At 48.0% G+C, this 19,220-nt stretch overlaps 1 protein-coding gene across 6 annotated transcripts in view; it reads right to left on the bottom strand.

Moving 5' to 3' along the window:
• Positions 1-3,338: 3,338 nt before the first annotated feature.
• Positions 3,339-19,220, bottom strand: part of CUL1 (cullin 1) — a 182,431-nt gene continuing 166,549 nt past the window's right edge. For all 6 annotated transcript variants that reach the window (XM_055591217.1, XM_055591219.1, XM_055591218.1 and 3 more), the window contains 13 exons: positions 16,286-16,393; positions 16,099-16,205; positions 14,817-14,865; positions 14,324-14,455; positions 12,902-13,019; positions 11,482-11,558; positions 10,905-11,036; positions 9,162-9,254; positions 5,799-5,846; positions 5,637-5,719; positions 5,025-5,130; positions 4,339-4,452; positions 3,339-3,824 (listed from right to left, as the gene is read on the bottom strand). In XM_055591217.1, coding sequence (XP_055447192.1) covers positions 3,744-3,824; positions 4,339-4,452; positions 5,025-5,130; positions 5,637-5,719; positions 5,799-5,846; positions 9,162-9,254; positions 10,905-11,036; positions 11,482-11,558; positions 12,902-13,019; positions 14,324-14,455; positions 14,817-14,865; positions 16,099-16,205; positions 16,286-16,393 — 1,248 coding nt within the window. In that variant the 3' untranslated portion in view covers positions 3,339-3,743. The remainder of the gene's footprint in view (positions 3,825-4,338; positions 4,453-5,024; positions 5,131-5,636; positions 5,720-5,798; positions 5,847-9,161; positions 9,255-10,904; positions 11,037-11,481; positions 11,559-12,901; positions 13,020-14,323; positions 14,456-14,816; positions 14,866-16,098; positions 16,206-16,285; positions 16,394-19,220) is intronic.

Genomic DNA, 19,220 nt, shown 5'->3' with positions numbered 1-19,220 from the left:
GAACAGAGGAGCCTGGTGGGCTACAGTTTATGTGATTGCAGAGTCAGACACAACTAAGTGTGTGCTCGCACACACACACACACAAACAGTTGGAAGTTGCATGGGCTTTGGGCTCTTACCAGAATAAGCTCAAATCAACACTTGCTTGTTCCTCTGGCCTCACACACACACACACACACACACACTGTTGGAAGTTGCATGGGCTTTGGGCTCTTATCAGAATAAGCTCAAATCAACACTTGCTTGTTCCTTTGGCCTCTGTTACAAATGATCCAGGGAGGGGTGTGTGTAGTACCTGGGATGAGAAGTGGTCCAACACATCCAAGCCACACAGCCTTTTGTATGTGAACCAAAGCTCCATAAAGAGGTTTTGGAAAACTGTACTCACCTATCTTGACCAAATCATTGTTCTGCCTCTAAAGAGATGAGTTTCATGTGTATAGAATCAAATCACCCAGACAAGTTGTTGCCATTCCTTAAAAAAAAAAAGGTCTTTTTTTTTTTAAGGATTTAGTTAAGAGGGATTTACTTCAAATGAGTCATTCAGGTGTGGCAAAATCTTTTTTTTCCGAAGGAAAATTAAGATACCTCAATGAATAGGTAGGCCATCTTAAAATACTGAGTAAAAATATTTTAAATTCGGGTGCCTCTCAGCCCTGTATCTCCTGTTGTGGTGTCCCTGGATGCCTCCTACAAAGGCGCTGACTGGTGATTGCTGGCAGTTTGCCTCTAGGCAGGCGTGAGGTTCGACCCTTGAGAACCCAGCCCCAGGGAGAGGGGCTCCTGGCCCTGGGCTCTGCCTTGCTGCCCCCCTCCTAGGAGAGAGGAGATGGTTCCATCAGGGGGGGCAGCACTACAGCGACTGCCCAGAACACAGCTTTCCTTCAGTGGACCAATCCCTGTGGGTTATGCCAAGGCTGCCATCCACCACCCCTCTCCCAGGGCGTGAACTTCCCAGAGGGCCTGGGCACTAGGCAGCCTTCAGAGGCTGGGCATCAGCCCCTAGGCAGACTCAGAAGGCTACTATTGAAGTTCTGAAAAATGCAGCTCGCTGGATGCCAGGGAACTCAACCCTCGTGGCTTGTGTTTGGAGGCCCAGCCATTCTTGTTAGGCTAGGAAGTGGTTTGCAGAATGAAGGCACGGAGTCTGGAACTGCCTTTTATTCCACATCCATTCAACAGGACTTTCACCTAGTGTGAGGGGATTGGGGTTGGGAGCACGTCCAGGGAACCTCCCATCACCCACCTCCAGTCCGCCTTTGCTCACGGATGTCCTCGGTCTTACCAAGGACACTCCATCCTGGAGGAACTCGAGAGACGTAAGTAAAGTCTCATGAAGAGGTCCCTCCCCTCTCTTGAAGGGGAGGGTGGGATGAGTTGAGAGGAGCATCAGCGCAGATACACTACCGTGTGAAACCGCCAGCTGGCGGGAAGCTGCTGTGCCATACGGCGTGCCGCGGCATCCTCTGCGATGACCCCGAGGTCCTCGCTCGAGGGGTGGGACGGGGCGAGGGTTTGGGGGACAGCTCAAGAGGGAGGGCGTCTATATCTGATTCACTTTGTTGTGCAGCAGAAACGAACACAATATTGTAAAGCAATTGTACTTCAGTTAAAAAAACAAAACAAAACATGAAGCTCTTTATTATGTGATCTGCCAACCCCACTCCTGGCCATGTGTCTGCGGAAAGCCATAATCTGAACATGGACCTGGACTCCAGTGGTCACTGAAGCGCTACTTACAGTAGCTGGACGTGAAGGCAACTTAAATGTCCATCAGTGAATGGACAGACAGACAAGCTGTGGTACCTAGACACGATGGAATATTATTCAGTCACGTAAAAAAGAAGGAAACAATGCCATTTGCAGCGATACGGACGGACTTAAAGATTGTCACACTAAGTGAAGCCAGAAAAAGACACACCATATAGTATCATTCATATGTGGAAATCCTAAAAAAAAAGGTACAAATGAATGTATCTACAAAACAGAAATAAGAGTTACAGATGTAGAAAATTTATGGTGAAGATGGGGTAAGGCAGGGGAGGGGATAAATTGGGAGATTGGGACTGACATATGCATACTGCCACATATAGAATAGATAACTAACAAGGACCTCCTGTATAGCACAGGGAACTCTACTCAACATGCTGTAATGACCTGTATGGAGAAGAATCTAGAAGAGTGGAAACACGGGTAACTGAATCATTTTGGTGTACACCGGAAGCTAACACGTTGTATATCAACCACTCCAATAAAAATTAAAAAAAAAAAGCAATTTACCGTCCTACTCTTGCGGGGAGTCAGATACAAGGGCGGCCAGCGGCTGTGGCGGTTTACAGCGCGTCTGTCCCAGGGGCAGGCGGACTGTTGGCAGGAAAAGCAGAGCTGTGGTCTCAACTCCCAGCCGGGGACTCGCAGGGCAGTCTCTAGGTGGTCCTCGGAGCCCCAGGGCACTACAGGCTCTGGGGGGTGGGGGTTCTCCGGGGAGGGGGGGGGGGGGTGGCGGGCACTGCTTTTTGTCTGGTTCATACACTGGGGCTCTTTTTAAGACTGTTAGAAAAAAGAAGATATACTAAAACAAACATGGAAACTGTTAGACAAGTGCTTAAGTCTATTCTTCTTCCTTTTAATAACCCGTTTAACCATTAAATTAAAAAAAACTAACCTGTTAGGTGCCAGATTGGTCCAAAAAACTGGAAGGACATAGTAGCTTGGGTGTCTTCCTCTGGCCTTGCTTTCAGAAGCAGGCCTCAGGGCAGGTAGAGACGGCACAGGTGTTGACAAGCATGCCCACATCTCAGGTCAGGAGAGCCGCGTGTAGTTTCTATGGACCAAGAAGCCCAAAAGACTAAACCAGCCCGGGCCTTCTGCTCCCGCCTGCTGTTCCTTCTGTCTTCAGGCTGGGAAGTGACTGCACAGGGGCTGCAAGCCAACCACCCGGGACCACAAACGAGGAGTCACAATGGGCTGGAGGCGAAAGGGAGGCGCTGGTGTGGACGTGGCCCGAGCCTGACTCGGACGAACGCCCGTGACCCGTGGCCACCCTTCCAGAAGGCGACTGGCTGACCCTGGCCAGCACCACAAGGGTCCGCAGAGAAGCTGCGGGGCGTCGGTCACTGGAGGCAGTCAGGGGAATGAAGGCAAACCCTCTGGGAGGAGAAGGCAACAAGCTCAAACTTGGACGGCCAAAGCTCAAACGTGTTCCCTCTCGGCAGGGCGGCCCTCGGGGCCTCAGGAAGACACCAGGGGAGGCCCATTTGCACAATCATTATATCTTTTATTTACAGATAGAAATCAGTAAAACTTAAAACAAAAACCCAATGCGACTTGTACAGAAATCCTTTAATTTTCTTTATTTTCACACATTAAAAAATGAAACACACTATACAAATGGTTTTCTCATAGCAGATTACACGTGGGTCCCTCCAGACCCGCTCTCCAGGACTGCCGGCCTCCGAGGGGCCCCGGCCGGCAGCTGGGGCTCGCGTGGCCAATGGTGATCCGGATGCAGACGCATGCAGCCCTCGGCGCGGGAGGTACCCCCTCCGGTCTTAAATTAGGTTAAATGGCGTCGGTGTCCGTATGTACAGACGTGAAGTGTGGCGGTCCTGAGCAGCTCCGGGGCCCGAGCCCGCGCCCGGGGCCTGGGCCTGGGGCCAGGCGGGCGTCCGGGGGCGCGGCCACCGCGCTCGGGGCTGCCGTCCCCGCGGCTGAGGGGCTGCGCCCGTGCTCAGACCCCCGGGTTAGGCCAGGTAGCTGTAGGTGTCCTTCTCCCCGTCCACTCGCTCCAGATACTCCTTCTCGATCAGAATGTCAATGCATTTCTGGGCGTGGTATTCCGAGGAGGGAGAGGCCACGAAGAGAAAGAAAAACATTTACCCACGGAAGACAGAGGGATTCTCCCACCCTTCCCAGGGGGTCCCCTCCCCCCAGCCCGGCGCCGGCCCTGCGGGGGGCGCCTCTCACTTCCCGCAGAGCCCCCTCGCCCCGGGGCGCCTCACCCCAGGGTCTCCCACCGCCCCCTCAACCTGCCGCCCTCGGGTCTCGGAAGGGGAAGGAGCCGCCTGGTTTCTGTGTGAAATGACCCCGGGGGGGCCTCCCGCCGGGCTCCGCACGCGCAGGAAACTCCCGGGCCAGCGCTATTCGCTCTGAGAAGCTCAGCAAGCGGAATGCTGAGGATTTTGCACGTCTCAAAATGACCGTTTCAGAATTCGGCCTGTTTTCTTTTGTGGAAACCTATTCTACGTGACTAAGCCAAGCTCCTCCGTGACAGTCATCGCCTCTTTTGTCTCCTGAGATAATAATCATCTGAATCCTGCTGCTGGGGGATTCCTGTACCTTAATTACTGGGACCCGGGGCTTGAATCTTGAGGACAGCTGAGTCAGGACTTCTCCAAGTAACTGCTGGTGTTTTAGGACCTTCCTCATTTTCATAATTCTCACAATAGCCGCCTATGTGACCAAGGAACGAAAAACAGACCTTGTTTTCCACAGTTAACCAGAACTTATCTGTAATGAGGAGAAACAGCAATAAGGCTGTCTATGGGGTCGCACACAGTCGGACACGACTGAAGCGACTCAGCAGCAGCAGCAGCACTGAGGCTGCAGGGTGCGCTCTGTGCACAAGACTGGGTTCCGAACAGGGAACGAACACATTGAAGGTCCAAGGACACAGGGGACCGATTCTGCTTGTTTCGGCGCGAACGAAACAAACGTTAAAGTGTTTTGGTTCTGTGAGCAGCAATTTTAGTAATTTAACCCAACTAGAATACACATTTAAAATGAGGAAAAATTCAGGCCTCAAAGCCACACAGACGGCACTTGAGCTCCACCAGACAAGCCTCGCTCCCGCCCGTTTTATGGACTCACTGCTCTCATCTGTTTCATTGGTATTGCATCTACTCCACCCAGAACCATCCATCATCCAGGCCGCCTCTCCCAAGTCCCAGGCAACACACAGCCCAAGGGAATTGCCCCCCAGCTGCGGGCGGCCGCCTGCCGCGCCAGGGGCCGGCCCCGGTCACCTGGATCAGTAGTTTGCGATCTTCCTCGATGTTTTTGTGTGTGGTTTCCTGTTCCTGCTTCTGTTCTGTTTTCATGGGCACATTGATGTTAACCCTTAATTTTTTACTGTCAAGAAAATCGAGGAGACCAGTCACTATTGCTTTCAAAGACATGCAGTAAAGCTGCTTTCTGTTTTCGGTCTTAAAGAGGGGCTCTGCCCCCCAGACAGAGCATGACCGACAACCTCCCTTCTCCCCAGGCCGTTTCCACGTCATCTCTGTGAAAGGCCCCCTAGTTCTCTACGGGGCGGGGTCCTACTCTGCCAGCAACGGGACGGCTGTGTCCCAGGAAATTCAGCTCCGTAACCTGCTCTCCCCAACTGCCAAGTGAAATAACATCAGGACACGGGGGCACAGAGGGCCAGGCTTTCTAGGCAAGCCGTTTACCAAATGAAGAGAACCCCGAAAACTGAGAGTCAAATGGAGGAGCACCCGGGATGGCCAGAGAGGTCAAAAGCCCCGGCAGAGGCCGGCACTGGGCTCAGCCCCGTGTGCGGTGACACCCGTGTGCTCGCTTGGGGTCTGGGGGTGAGTCTGCGGCCTAGGACCATCTACTTAGCAGATATTCCTTACTTTTTATACCCAAGATATAATTTTATTAAGGTATCTGGCTTCAATTCCACCTCATCAACATTTGCGTTTTCATCTTCCAAGACCTGTAAGAAAACAACTGTTAGTACATCATCTCAGGAAACGGCTTTCTTCCAGTTTAACGTTCAAAGAACACAGACGTACCAATAACTTGGACTTCAATAAAATCTGTAGGACTTGTGCCAAAATGTCCTGCAATTAAAGAGAAAAATACATTTTTTTCTTTGCAGTAACAACCACAGCCAATCCCACAGAGTCCATTTTTGGGGAAAAATTAGTGACCCAAGCAGAAGAATATGTCCAGAGGGAAAAGAGGGCCGCGCCCCTCAGCTGCTCCCCAAACCTACTCTGAAAAGTGGCAGCAACCCCTTTCTGCTCTTGATCACCCAGCATTAAAACTCACAACTCTACTAATAAAGACTAGAACGTTTAAGATCGACTTCCTTGACTGCATCTTGGACACAGCACTGAAAATAATGGGCAGGAGCTTCAGTGGCCTTGCACGCACCTTCTGTTCACAAACACGACAGAGGTGGTGCCCGAGACCCTGCTGCTGACTCGACTTTGGTGAACCTATGCCCCCGGGCCGTCTCTGCACGCATAGAGCGGGTGGTCTGTCCTGTCTCAGCTCTCCTCTAGCGCCCCAGCTTTGGGACCCCACATAGTAGGACAGCCGCCGGGATACTCACATGCCCCCCTGCCCTTAAAGGAAGGCCATTTCGGCCCAGGCGAGGCCCAGCTGGAGAGGCCTCCAGGTGTGCTGACCGGCCCGGAGCCGGATAAGGATGAGGTGGCCATGCCTGTGGCACGGCCACAGAGGCTGTCTTCACGAGCCAGAGTGACTGAGCAGCCAACAGTCCTCGTGCAGGAGAGGAGAGGGAAGTGGGGAATAGCTGGCTGAGGGACTAGCATGGAGGCTGAACAGTGGAGCGGGGGGCCGCCCAGCTCCGAAAAGGGAGTTCCCGAGAGCAGAGCCCTCCCCGCGGTCTGGGGGCAACCTGAGCCTCCACCATAACTGAAGCCTCCTCCTCCTGGTGAGGAATAAGGAAGGAAAAAAAGAGACTCATGTGCACAGAAGCAAATTCTTGTGTTATTAGAACTTGAAAATGTATTCTGGGCTAATTTGAAGCATGACGCAAAAATAAATGACTTTCCTAATTCACGTTCCATGAGGCCAATATTACCCTGACACCGAAACCAGACAAAGCTATCACAGGAAAATGGCAGACCAAGTTCCCTATGAATCAAGAAGCAAAAATCCTCAAGAAAATTCCAGCGAACCAAACCCAGCAGCATATAAACAGTATTATATACCATGACCAAGTGGTATTTATCCCAAGAATGCAAGGGTGGGTCAACATTTAAAAAAACAATCAACATAACACACATCAATAGACAAAAGCACGGTCATCGTAATAGAGTAGCAAGAACATTTAAACAAAATCCAACACTCCTTCATGATGAAAACGCTAAAAAACAAAACACTATAGAAACAGAAGGGAATGTCTGCAGTCTAGTGAACAGCATCTAAGAAACACTTACAGCGACAAACTGCAAGCTTTCCCTCAAGGTCAGAGCGAGACAAGGGTGCCGTGCTCACTGCTTCAGCTCAGCGCTGTACAGGAAGTTCTATCCACAGCAAGCAAGCAACAAAAACAGAGACACCCAAGGAGTACAAGTAAGTAGCAAAACTACTTGCATTTATAGATGACATGACTGCATAGTTAAAAAGTCCTAAAGAATCCATACAAAAAGTACCAGAATAAATGCATTCAGCAAGACTGCAGCATATAAGATCCAACAGGTAATTGTATTTCTGTACACCAGCAATGAATTTACAATTTCATTAACAATAGCATCAAACTTAATAGAATACTTAGTGGAGTAAATTTCACCAAAGTATCAAACTTAATACTTAGGAGTAAATTTAACCAAGTAAGTGTAAAAAGGCTTGCATGATAAAAACTATGAAACACAGTTAAAAGAAATTGCAGATAATCTGAATAAACAGAGAAAGACATCCATGTTCACAGATTAGAAGACTGGATATTGTTAGGGTGGCAATTCTCCCAAAGCAACCTACAGATTTAATACAATCGCCACCACAATTCCAACTGCCTATTTTGCAGAAACGGACAAGCTAATTCTGAAATTTATATGGAAATATGAGGGACCCAGAACAGCTAACACAAGTTTGATAAAGAACAAAGTTGGATGTCTCAATTCCAAAACTTATTACAAAAAGACAATGTGGTACTGGCATAAGAAGAGACATTTAGATCAGTGGAAAAGAACTGAGAATCTAGAAATACATCTAGAACCAACTGATTTTCGACAAGGTTGCCAGTACCAACCAATAGGGGAAACACACGTATAAAAATATCCAATCACTATGATGTACACCTGAAACTAACGTATTAATGTATACTTGTTATACTTCAACAATAAGCCAACTGTACTTCAAGAAAAAACAGGGAAGAACAATCTTTGACCTTGGATTAGGCAATGATTCCTTAGACGTCTGACACCAAAAGCATAAGCAACAGAAGAAAAATAAAGTGGGCTGCATCAAAATTAAAACCATATGCGTGATAAAGAAAATGAAAACCCAGAGTAGAGGGAATACCTGTAAATCATTTATCCGAAAAGGGCCTACTACACAGAATAGAAGACTTCTTACAACTCAACAAAACGACAAATAACCCAATTAAAAGTGGGCATAAACATCATTAGGGATATGCAGGTAAGCACAATGAGATGCTACTTCACATCCACTAAAATGGATGAGCACCGTGCTGGCAAGGATGCAGAGAGTGGAACTCTCACACTGAGAACACAAGCTGGGGTAGCCACTGTGGAACAGCCTGGCAGTTCCTCCAGAAGATAAATGTAAGTTATCATGACTGTAATTCTGCAGCTAGGTGTATACCGGGGAGAACTGGAAGTACGTCCATCCAAAGACCTGCACACATATGTTCACAGGAGTGTTATTCGTAATAATCAAAAAGTTGGATCAACCCAAATGTCCATCAACCAATAAATGGATAGACACAATGTGGTCCATCCATATACTTGAATGTATTTTTTCCGGCACAAAAAGATGAAGGTAAAGAGTAGTTATTGCTTACAGTTACTGGTTTCTTTTTACGCTGATGGAAATGTTTTGGATTTGTATGACGATGGTGGTTGTACAACCCTGTGAAAAACCACTGAGTCATATAAAACGGTGAATTCAATGTTATGTGAAATGTAACTCAATAAAAAAAGATTAGCAGGAAGGATAACATTTGGTGAAAATTTAAGTTTAGTAAGGGGAAGCTTAGCTGGAAAGAGGGCTGAGAACAAGCTAAATGAATGAGAGAAAAGCGAGCCATGTGGACATGTGCGTGTGTAGGTATATGTTACACTGAGTTTAAAAATTAAGCTTTTAACACATTATGTGTTGAGCCCTGGAAGAAGAGCCTATTCAGGGTCCTTCCCCTCCCTAGAACACAGAGGCTGGAATACCATTTTGATCTGGGTGCTGTCCGTCAGCTGCTGCACGGCATAGGCGTCCTCTGTGTTGTACTGGAGCAGGATGGCCATCTGGAATGTGGATGCCTTCAGGGCCCCATGCGAAGGAAAGACAGGAATGAGCTAAATGCTGGGCAACTCCCAAAAGAACTTACTTAGGAAACCAGTGCTCTGAATAGACGCAAAAAACAAAGCCGATCCATTAAGCGGGAGTAACACCCATCTAACAATTCCACCAGGATCCGCTTCTTCCTCAAAGACGCCACTCCCCACCTTTACAGACACTCGAGGATTCTGCATTTTCTTCCACATGTTTTGTCTATGTAAATACAGTGGACCTTTGAATGACGCAAACTGAATACTTAAGATGGGGTGTCTTTTTATGTAAATGATCTCAATAAAGTTTACATGTCTACTGATCCCAAGTGGGGGGGGTGGGCACTAAAATTTTAGGTAATGAAGTCTGAACTCAGATTCTTCTATGTATACTTGGGAAGAAAGAAAACAATTTCAATTGCATAGGGGACCCTTGACATGGGTTTGAACTGTGTGGGTCCATTTATCTGTGGATTCCCCTCCCCCAACAGTAAATAGGACAGTGCTACAGATGTGAGGTTTGTTGAATCTGAAGATATAAGGAAACTGTTGGATGCGAGGTGCTGACTCTAAGTTTTGTGCAGATTTTCAACTGCCCAGGGGGTCGGTGCCCCAAACTCCCACGCTGCTCAAGGGTTAGCTGTATAGAAATCCATATTCAAGCTGATAAAGATCTCTGGACCTGGTGTAACGGAGTATCAGACACTTCAGTGTATTAGAGCAGAATTACTGAAAGTATAATGAGCAGGTTGAGTCTGCAAAATGCAGTCAGAAGTTTCTTAACACATATAGATTAATAATTGCTTTTATAAGCTTATAAGCACACAAGTGAACCCTCTTCAAGATGGAATCTTTAAAGGACAAGATCTTAACGGAAACTTTGGCTCTTATCAGCCAGGAGCCAGAGGAGGTCCTTTCGCCAGGCTGATGCTTGGCTTCTCAGCGATAAACCGGAAACCAAGTGACAGTTACCACCACATGGTGCTGAGCACCGCGGTGAGCGAGCGCTGAGGCTGCTGTTAACATGAAACTGCCCCGTCAAAGGAAGACAGCTATTATCATAATTAGATACATGAAACTCCAGCTTTTAAAGCTAGTGTCTGAACACTTAGTGTGTGTCAAGCAGAAGCTATGTCAATGACACTCTGCGACCCCAGGGACTGCAGCCACCCAGGCTCCTCTGTCGATGGGATTTCCCAGGCAAGAACGGGAAGCCTGGAGTGGGCTGCCATTTCCTCCTCCAACCTATCTTCCTGACTTAGGTACTGAACCTGCGTCTCTTACACTGGCAGGCAGACTCTTTACTGCTGAGCCACGAGGGAAGCCCTCAAACACTTATTAAAATACATTCAATTTCACTTAGTCTTCACACTGCACACAAAGTCCAAGCACTAACAGCCCCCTCCCACTTTTGTGGAGGAGAAAAGTGAGGTTCAGCATTACTGAGTAACTTCTCCCTTAGCTACAGAGAACTCACCTCTCCGACTCATAAAATTCAAGCTATTTAACCTCAGTATTATTTTGCAGAAGCTTAACTCTAGATTCTGTTGCGTGTTACTGTTGGATTTCTATAATTCATCTTATCTTCATTTATATTAAACAAACCAACCAACCAACCTCAAAAATAAAAAGTGATCTTACCTGCAAAGTGTATCTGTTTTTGAAGCAGTTTGTTACTAATTCTCCTTTTGACAGTTGATATAACCACGTCAATTTTCTGCCACTGTGACGGCTGGCATAAAAGGCTGTGAATCGCTGGTAACTCCGTTCCAGCTGTGTACAAAGTGGGGAGAGCACTTGTGAAACGTGTACCTCAACACATCCTACGGTCAACATCTCTAAACACAAACACTGGCCCTAGTTTACAGGACAAAATGCTGACATAAAAGTGAACTACAAATATCAAGTGTTTATTATCTTGCAGAAGTCCGTTAATTTACACGTTTGAAAGTACAATTAAAAAAAAGTCTCTAGTTCAAGACAAGTAGGGATCAGCAAGACGTTCATCACAGAACTATGAGGCCCTACTTTCTGAGAGTAACCACCACAGCTGGGTGGGGCCGGAGGTGCCACCGCCTGACCCCACGCCGGCCAGTGCTCAGGGCTGCCTGGGCACGGCGCGGCCAGCAGGAAGGCCTTCTGCAGGCACACTGGCACGAAGGGGCCCCTCCTCACCCCTGCCCAACACCAAGGGAACACAAGAGGAACCCATCCTTACCTCCGATGGCAAGGCAAACGTGCAAGACTGCTGAAAGGGCCACGATCCGGAACTCAGCACTTGAATACTGAAATCCACTGGGGGAGGGGGAAAGTTCAGGAATACATTAGCCTTATAAACTGGAAAATGCCAACAGAGCAGGTAAACTTAAATTGCTTTTTATTAAAAGAAAAACACACTAAGTGAAAAATCCTGCTTTAATATAAAACTGAGAATGAAACACACTAAATTTCAATTAAATTTAGTAAAGGGAAAGTGTTAGTCGCTCAGTTGTGTCTGACTTTGCAGCCCCATGGACTATAGCCCACCAGGCTCCTCTGTCCACGGGGATTCTCCAGACAAGAATACTGGAGTGGGTTGCCATTTCTTTCTCCAGGGGATCTTTCCCACCCAGGGATCTCCCGCATTGCAGGCAGATTCTTTACTGGCTGAGCCACCTGGGAAGTAAAGGGAAAAAGAGCCACAAATTCTCTTCCTGCAAAGAGTGAGTCTTCCATTCCTCATCTAACTCAGAATTATAACATCATGTGCCTGTTTGGCTTCATCTGCTCTGGTTTTCAGCCACCAATAAGCTCAGTCCCCTCAGGGCACCCCTGAGTTCCTCAGGCTGGATGGCCTGAGAGCCTCAAACTCAAGACAATGAGAAGCGCAAGTCAACCGACTTCGTATGCTTTGTGTGCCACTGATGCCTCTGTGCACAGCACAAAGACTGTATGTATCTGATACACATATAATCTATACATTATACCAAAACGTCACCACTGCAGATGGCCGACAACAAGTCTGCTGGCACCACGGTCAAGTTTTACAATGGAATGGTGCTTTCGATTTGGGGCAAGTACAGCCTCATTCTTCATTTAAAAACAAGAGAATCACCGTATGATGATGTCAGCGAAACCTGCCACCCCTGCTGCAGTCAGACCTCGCGGGAGCCCAGTGGGCCTCTGTGTGTCCTGACACCAGCCTGTCCTGACCCCCAGTGGCAATCAAGGAGCCAGGTTTTGACTGGTCATCTGTATGGCCACAGCAGTTTCTTATAATAGAAGAAACTGCTAGAATGGAATCAAACGAAAGTGAAAAAACGTTAACTGAAACTTAAACTGTAAGTGGCGCCCTGAGCTAGCGACCAGCCAGGGTGAGGCGGCCGCGCCAGCCAGTGGAAGAAGTCAGGGCTCAGGACCTGAACACAAGACTCCCACCGGCTCGGCCCCTCGGGGGAAACGCCAACCCCCTTCCCCGGCTTCACCTCCTGTCATCACCCAGGAGGCATGAGGCAGGGGGTGCGTGGGGGGCGGACTTCCTGTGCGCCTGGCCCTGAATTTCTGATCAATCTGCTGTCTCTCGCACTCGCTACAAAGAGCGCCGCCTCCTCCAAGAGCCCTGCATGGTCAAGGAAGTTCGGGAACCCGGGGATACTCACAATCAAGCGGCTCGGAGTTCGTTAGGTGCTTTTTGAACTGTTCGTTCAAATCTTTGCTTACACCAATGTCTTGAAACATCCGCTGAAGTTTAGAGGTATACTCAAAACCACAAGCTTGCTGAAATAAACCCAGACAACTGCCTTATTAACTTCTCCAGAGACAGAGATGTATACAGGGGAGTCTGACGGGGAGCATACACATATAAGACACTGAACGGCAGTACTGAAGCTGCAGCAGGTAACAGGAGCTCACGCTATGAATGTGCACTGATTAAAAGTCCATACGCTATCAAAACCTACACAGCTGTAAACAGAACCGTCAGCAACTGTGGGAGAACACAGTGACTACCACTCGGGCAGGAAGAGCAAGGATTTCTGACAGCATGAGAACACCAAGACGACATGGCTTGTCTGTGCTCTCACCTGCTGCCGCAGACTGACCTGCCCGCTGCCCCCTCCATCCTATGCTGAAGTCCTAGGCTGATGGTACTCGAAGGTGGGGCCGCGGTGAGATAACGAGGTTTAGGAAAGGTCCTGAGGGTGGACCTCTATGCGGGGAAGAGTTGGCCAGGAGGGCCGGCTGAGCGTCCTCAGGGAAGGGGCGGGGGTGGGGGGCGGAGAGCCTGCACCGGACACTGAGCTGCCTGGACCTTGACCTGCGCATCCCGGCAGCCTCTGGAGCTCTGAGAAACTTCTCTCCTGTGTGAGCCACTCAGTTACAGAATTCTGTCACAGCAGCCCGCACCGGGCAACACTCTCAGTAACTAATTTCCCGTCACAGTGAAATACACCATAAAACATGGAACAGCACCTGAGAGGCCAGGTGCAGCGGGAGCCGAATTAAGAAATAAATGCTCAACAGCCAGCTAACGCTGATGTTTCCTGTCCTCCCACAGACGCGGGGTTACTAACAGTCAACCAAGCCCAGAGAAATACAAAAAGCCCCACTTGCTCAAGGCCAGCCAAACATACGAGTGGAGGCCACGCCAATTGGAGCCATTCCTGGTGGTGGGGGGAGTGGGCAGGTGGGGGGTGGGGGCGTGCAGAGCTGGGGCTGTGCGCAGGAGCTGGGAGAGGATGCGCTGGATGGGCTCAGCTGCAGCAGAAGGGCGTGTGTGTGTGTATGTGTGGGCGCATGTCTGTGTCTGGGAACCTGTGTGTGCATGCCCATGGGCGCACGCGTGAGTGTCGGGGAGAGTACAGGCAGCCCTATGACTGGGGCCTGGATGCGTCTCAAGGACTGTGGGGGGGCCTGGACGCGTCTCAAGGACTGTGGGGGGGCCTGGACGCGTCTCGACAACGGTGGTGGGCTCTTGGCGTGCAGCGGCAGCACTTACACCACGCCATCACAGCTGATGGCTCGGCCCAGACGACAGCCTGGAGGGACTGGGAGGGACTCTCTCCGAGAGAAGCCGGCCTTACCTTCAGCTTGGAGATCATGCTCGCCTCGGCGTCGTCGCTCGCACTGTTCTGGTGCACGAGCCTCTTGGCCAACATTTTTGCGTAGAACTTCTGAAACACGTCCTTGTCCTCGATGTATTTGAAGACCACCATCTGGAAAGCCGCCAGAGAGCACACACACGCCTTACGACCAGTCCCAGCCACAGGCCGGGAGGCAACACGTGGGTCTTGGTCTGTCCCACCCCGTATGCTGACATTTAGAGGGACAGAAAATACTGCCCCTGTAATCTTTAATACTGTCATCCACTCCTTAAATCACACTAAGTTGGTCTAGACTTAGTACTAATGAGAAAGGTACAAATGCTAAAATTACTGACTCAGTACAGGAAGTAAAATCGGATTTAGAATAAAATAAGTGTTTCTACTACTTTTCAGATGCCTCATATACATAACCTTAAAGCCATCTGTCAGAGAGAAAGTTCCTGAAAACCGACGTAACTAGCCAGCACCTTACCACTTGGTTGAGCGTGTCTTCGAGCTCTGCTTCTTCTGGGTTCTTGGAACTGAAAATTTTTAAAAGGCATGGTGTTTTATTAATTAAAAAAAAAACCCAGCAAATGTTTACTAAACACGCACCTCTTTACCAAACTACCATATCACATGCGGTTCAAATGGTGAGTTTTTTTTCAGATCAGCACGTGGATGAGGGAAGGTTAGCTTTTCTAACCTGTGGCCATTTGGCAATCTTATATTCTATTTCATAAATTATCCTTCCAAATAATCATTTAGAATATCCACAACAAAAATTAAAAGTTTCCCAAAACATTCTGAATCAAGTTTTCCTTTAAGATAACCCATTTAAATGTAAGTAAATTAGCTTCACTTTTCTAATTGCTTCCCTCAATATGCTTGAACTTAACTTTGAAAAAATAAAAGGCCGTTCAATGGCCTAACAGTTAAAGGTGGTGGGAGGGCTTTTTAAACTCCCTCCCCAGTGCCGCCTCCCATTTGTCATTATGTCTACAAAACAGATGGCTGTCCTTTAGCAACTGATTCATTTATTCTGGGCTATGAGCAAATTGAAAAGTGATTTCAGGACAAACAAAAATTTAAAGGTTTTGCTCTTAGATTCCTCTATAAATGAGATCCCTATAAATTCATCTAAAATGACCCAACCACCAAACAGGCTCTGAAGAGGTGCTCCTGCTTCAGAACGGTTGGCCGGACACTCCATGCTTCTCCCTTAGAGGCCAGGGCCGTGTCCCTCGCCTCAAAGGTTCCCTTGGTGCCCACTCGCGTCTAGTCGCTAACGCAGGCTCATTAGAGCCGCACTTTGGAGCTCTCCGCCCCTGTGTGCGTCAGCTGCCTTAACTAAAGAACAGCCTATCAACAGACTCGATGAGACAGTTTCTGAAAAGACAATGGCTGAAAAAGCAGCTGTGTGTCCTGCCAAACAAACTCAAGCTCTGCCAGAGTGCCTGCGTATTTAAAATACGCAAGTTTTTCATTTGATAGAGCTCCAAATTTTAGCCTTTTAGCTAGGAGGGTCACGCTCACACTGTCTACAATTACAGACGTCAGAAATTACAGACGTAAGGAACAGGTGAACTGGGCACGTAACACGTAACATGAAATGACTTTCAGGAGGACAAAGAAGGTGTACTCGGTTTACAGTATTTTTCTCAAAAGGTACAAAAAAATTACAACGTATCGCACGTAATAGAACTTTTAACTCCTCATCCAGAGGCTGAGGTTTTAAGCAGGTTTACTAAGAAAATGCACGAACGCACTAGTACCTCTTCTTCAACAGGGAGTCACAGTATCGAGCCAGCAACTCGGGGGATTTACTAGATGACTGAGCCATTTTGGTAACTGCGTTGTTGTTTATGAAGCGACCGCAAGCCTGCAGATCACAGAAACACTGTCAGAGGCCCGCGTGCCATCCGCCTGGTCCCGCACGGAGCCATAGGCCAGCATACCTACCTTGTCCAGCGCGGCCACGAAGCCAGCATCATTGTTGAACGCCGACATCACCAGGGCGTTGTATTTTTTATGCACATCCAACACTGTCTGTACATACATTTTGGGGTCCTTGGGTAGAGGGAAAAACAGACACGAGTTGGTTCCTGGGGACCAGACTGTATACTCGCATGCTACTGGAAAATATTCCAAAAGATCTGCTTCCTTCTTCAAAGATGTTAACAAATAAGATCAAGAAATAGTTCACATCCCATCATCAAAACACACAGGACATTCTGCTTATAGATATAATAAAAGAAAATATATTCTCTGCACTCAAAATGAAACACTAATTCCGAACTACACAAAAAAGTGATTTTTCAAATTATTTGAAAACTTGAACCACACAAAACAAACTTTCAAAGTGACAGCTTTGCTTTGTCTACTTTTGCTGTTGAAAATTTCATATTCTGGACTTTTTCTTGGCTGGGGAAACCTATCAATAAGTTACTTAGAACTTAGCTGAGTAGGCAGTGCAAGAATAATGTAGGTTTGAGGTCTCAGGACGTGTGGGCAAGGGCAGGGGTGGGTCGCACGTGGCAGTGAGGGTCTGACTAGTACACCCGGGAAATCTGAAGATGGACGAGGACAAGTAGAGAGCTAGGGTGGGAAAGGCCAGGCCCGGAGACCGTCAGAGCACTGGGCGATCGGTGGGGTGGCCACCGGGAGTCTCTGGACAGAACAGAAAGGAGATGTGAGAACCAGCCTCAGGGAAGGTTTTGGGAGCACTGTAGAAGGCAGGCAGGAAGGACGGGCCGGAGGGGACAGTCCAGGGTCATACGAAGACCAGAGTGGCCGACCCTGAGGGCTGGCCACGTGTCAGAGGGCGCACTGAGCTCACAGGCCTGACCGTCACACTGTGGGGTCGGGGCTGTTGGCCTCCCCCTTAGAAACGAGGAAACAAAGTCACGGGCGGGCACCTGGCCAGCCTGATGTGGGCAGCCTGCTCCTGAGAGTCTCAGAGAGGAAAAGGCCCAGGGAGAGGTTAAGCAGACAGGCGGAGCCCAGGCAGTGCTGCTGGACACGGGGCTCAGCATGAACGCAGGGCTCCGCGGCCAGCACGTCACTGATGGGAGGTGTCAATGGTCTGCCAGCGCGCCCCAATTCTCGACAGGTATTTCTCCTCTGGTTCAGGAAGGAGAAACCACAACTCCCCCAATTCCAATTATTCTGCATTTCTGTGACACCTGACTTGATTTTGGGTCACCATTAAATCATTCTTCTGTGATAGGGTTATACCAGGAGGTTCAGAGGTTTTCTGTTATTAAAGATATAATAAACATGCCAGGCCTAATATTATTATTATGAATAAAAGTACTGTGGCAAGATTTTCATTTTAGTGACATGTAAAGTGGCCTCTACTGGGCAGACATTTGATAAAATGTTCAAAGGGAACTTAACACAAAAAACTGCCAAATAAAAATCACTTAAAATATTGAAAGCGGATGCCACATATATTTAATGTTTAAAAATTTTTCTATCTTAAAACTTAGAACACACACACACACAGCATTAACTGTCTCACTGTACAATCCTGCTGTTAGTTTCTGGAGAATGATTCCAGGTGTAGATGTTCTTGCATTCTGTATTAATGATCTGATTCCTAAGACTGCACCCAAAAATACCTGTCCATCAGCACATATCTTACTTCATATAAACTCATTTCTTTTTTTTTTTTAACAATGAAAATACTGTCCGCTTGACTTAATTTTGGTTTTGCCATTGAAACTGACACTGCTTTTGCCAATTCAGATTTTAGATTGTTTTCTGACTTCATGTCAAATTATTTCTCATCATTCATACTGTTTTTCTCTTGGCATTGGTTCTTTTAAAGTATTTACAGAGAGCTTTCGCCTCCAACAAGTACCCAAACACTGGAAAATGCCAGCAAACACTATCACACAGTAAGGTTATTAGCAGCATTACAAAGAATCACATATCAAAACTGCCAATTTAAGGACTTAATTTGCTTCCAAACCTTGCTGTTTCTTGAAACGTCACTCACAGGATTGATATAAAGTGTATTATGAATATAAACAGATTAATATTTGCTTCGTTTGCAAGAATGACTGCCTCTTAGGAGCAGAGAAGGACACACACACACTTATAACTGGGCACTGGACTGCCCCTCTGCCTCAGCCTGGTTCCCAGAGATGGCCTGAAGCTCGGAGTTCCCGCCTCGACACTCCCGCCCTCGCTCTGCACCCTCATCAATGGCGTCCTCTGAACCAGCAGCGCCTCTATGTCGCCATTATGTTTGCAGGTGAACTACACTCTCTCCCGTCGTCTTTATTTCTTGACCGATTTTTCTCAGATCCAGGATTTGGAAAAAACATAAAGTCCCAAGAAATGCCAGGTATGAATTCCCCATGGAAAGACAGATCTTCTCTAAGGGAACAGAAACCTTCAGACTCCAATTCCAGATCCTTTCGGCTAACAGGAGAAATAACCCAGCCAGGAGTCTGGCTGGTGAGAAGCGAGGGTGTAGATGGAACCTCCTGAGGGAAGACTGTGCTAAGGCGCTGAGCCCTGGAGACCTGAATTAGCTTCTGAGATCCTAAGAGAAGCCACCTCGGAGCTGCCAAGGGCAGACGGAGACAGGGACACACGGGAGTAGCACAGAGGAGGGAGTTTGAGGTAGGAGCCATCGGCAGTGTCTAATGGAGGAGAAAACGTTCAAAAGGTGAGTGATTTAGCAACCAGGAGATAAATGGTGATGTGCAGGAGCTGTTCACAAGGGCCCCAGATGGCAGGGCCACAGAAGCAAGAGAGGTGAGGGCAGAGGAAAGGCAGGCTGAACGAAATGCATGCTTTTTTAAGAACATTAAGATGCGAATTTTGGATGTTAAAGAAAAAAAAACGAATGGAGTACTTAGCAATCTGCGTGATTACTCTTACT

The sequence above is a fragment of the Bubalus kerabau genome, chromosome 8 (assembly GCF_029407905.1).
Source record: "Bubalus kerabau isolate K-KA32 ecotype Philippines breed swamp buffalo chromosome 8, PCC_UOA_SB_1v2, whole genome shotgun sequence".
Taxonomy (NCBI): Eukaryota; Metazoa; Chordata; class Mammalia; order Artiodactyla; family Bovidae; genus Bubalus; species Bubalus kerabau.
Note: the sequence above shows the minus strand (reverse complement) of the source record. Positions and strands in the feature narration are given on the sequence as shown.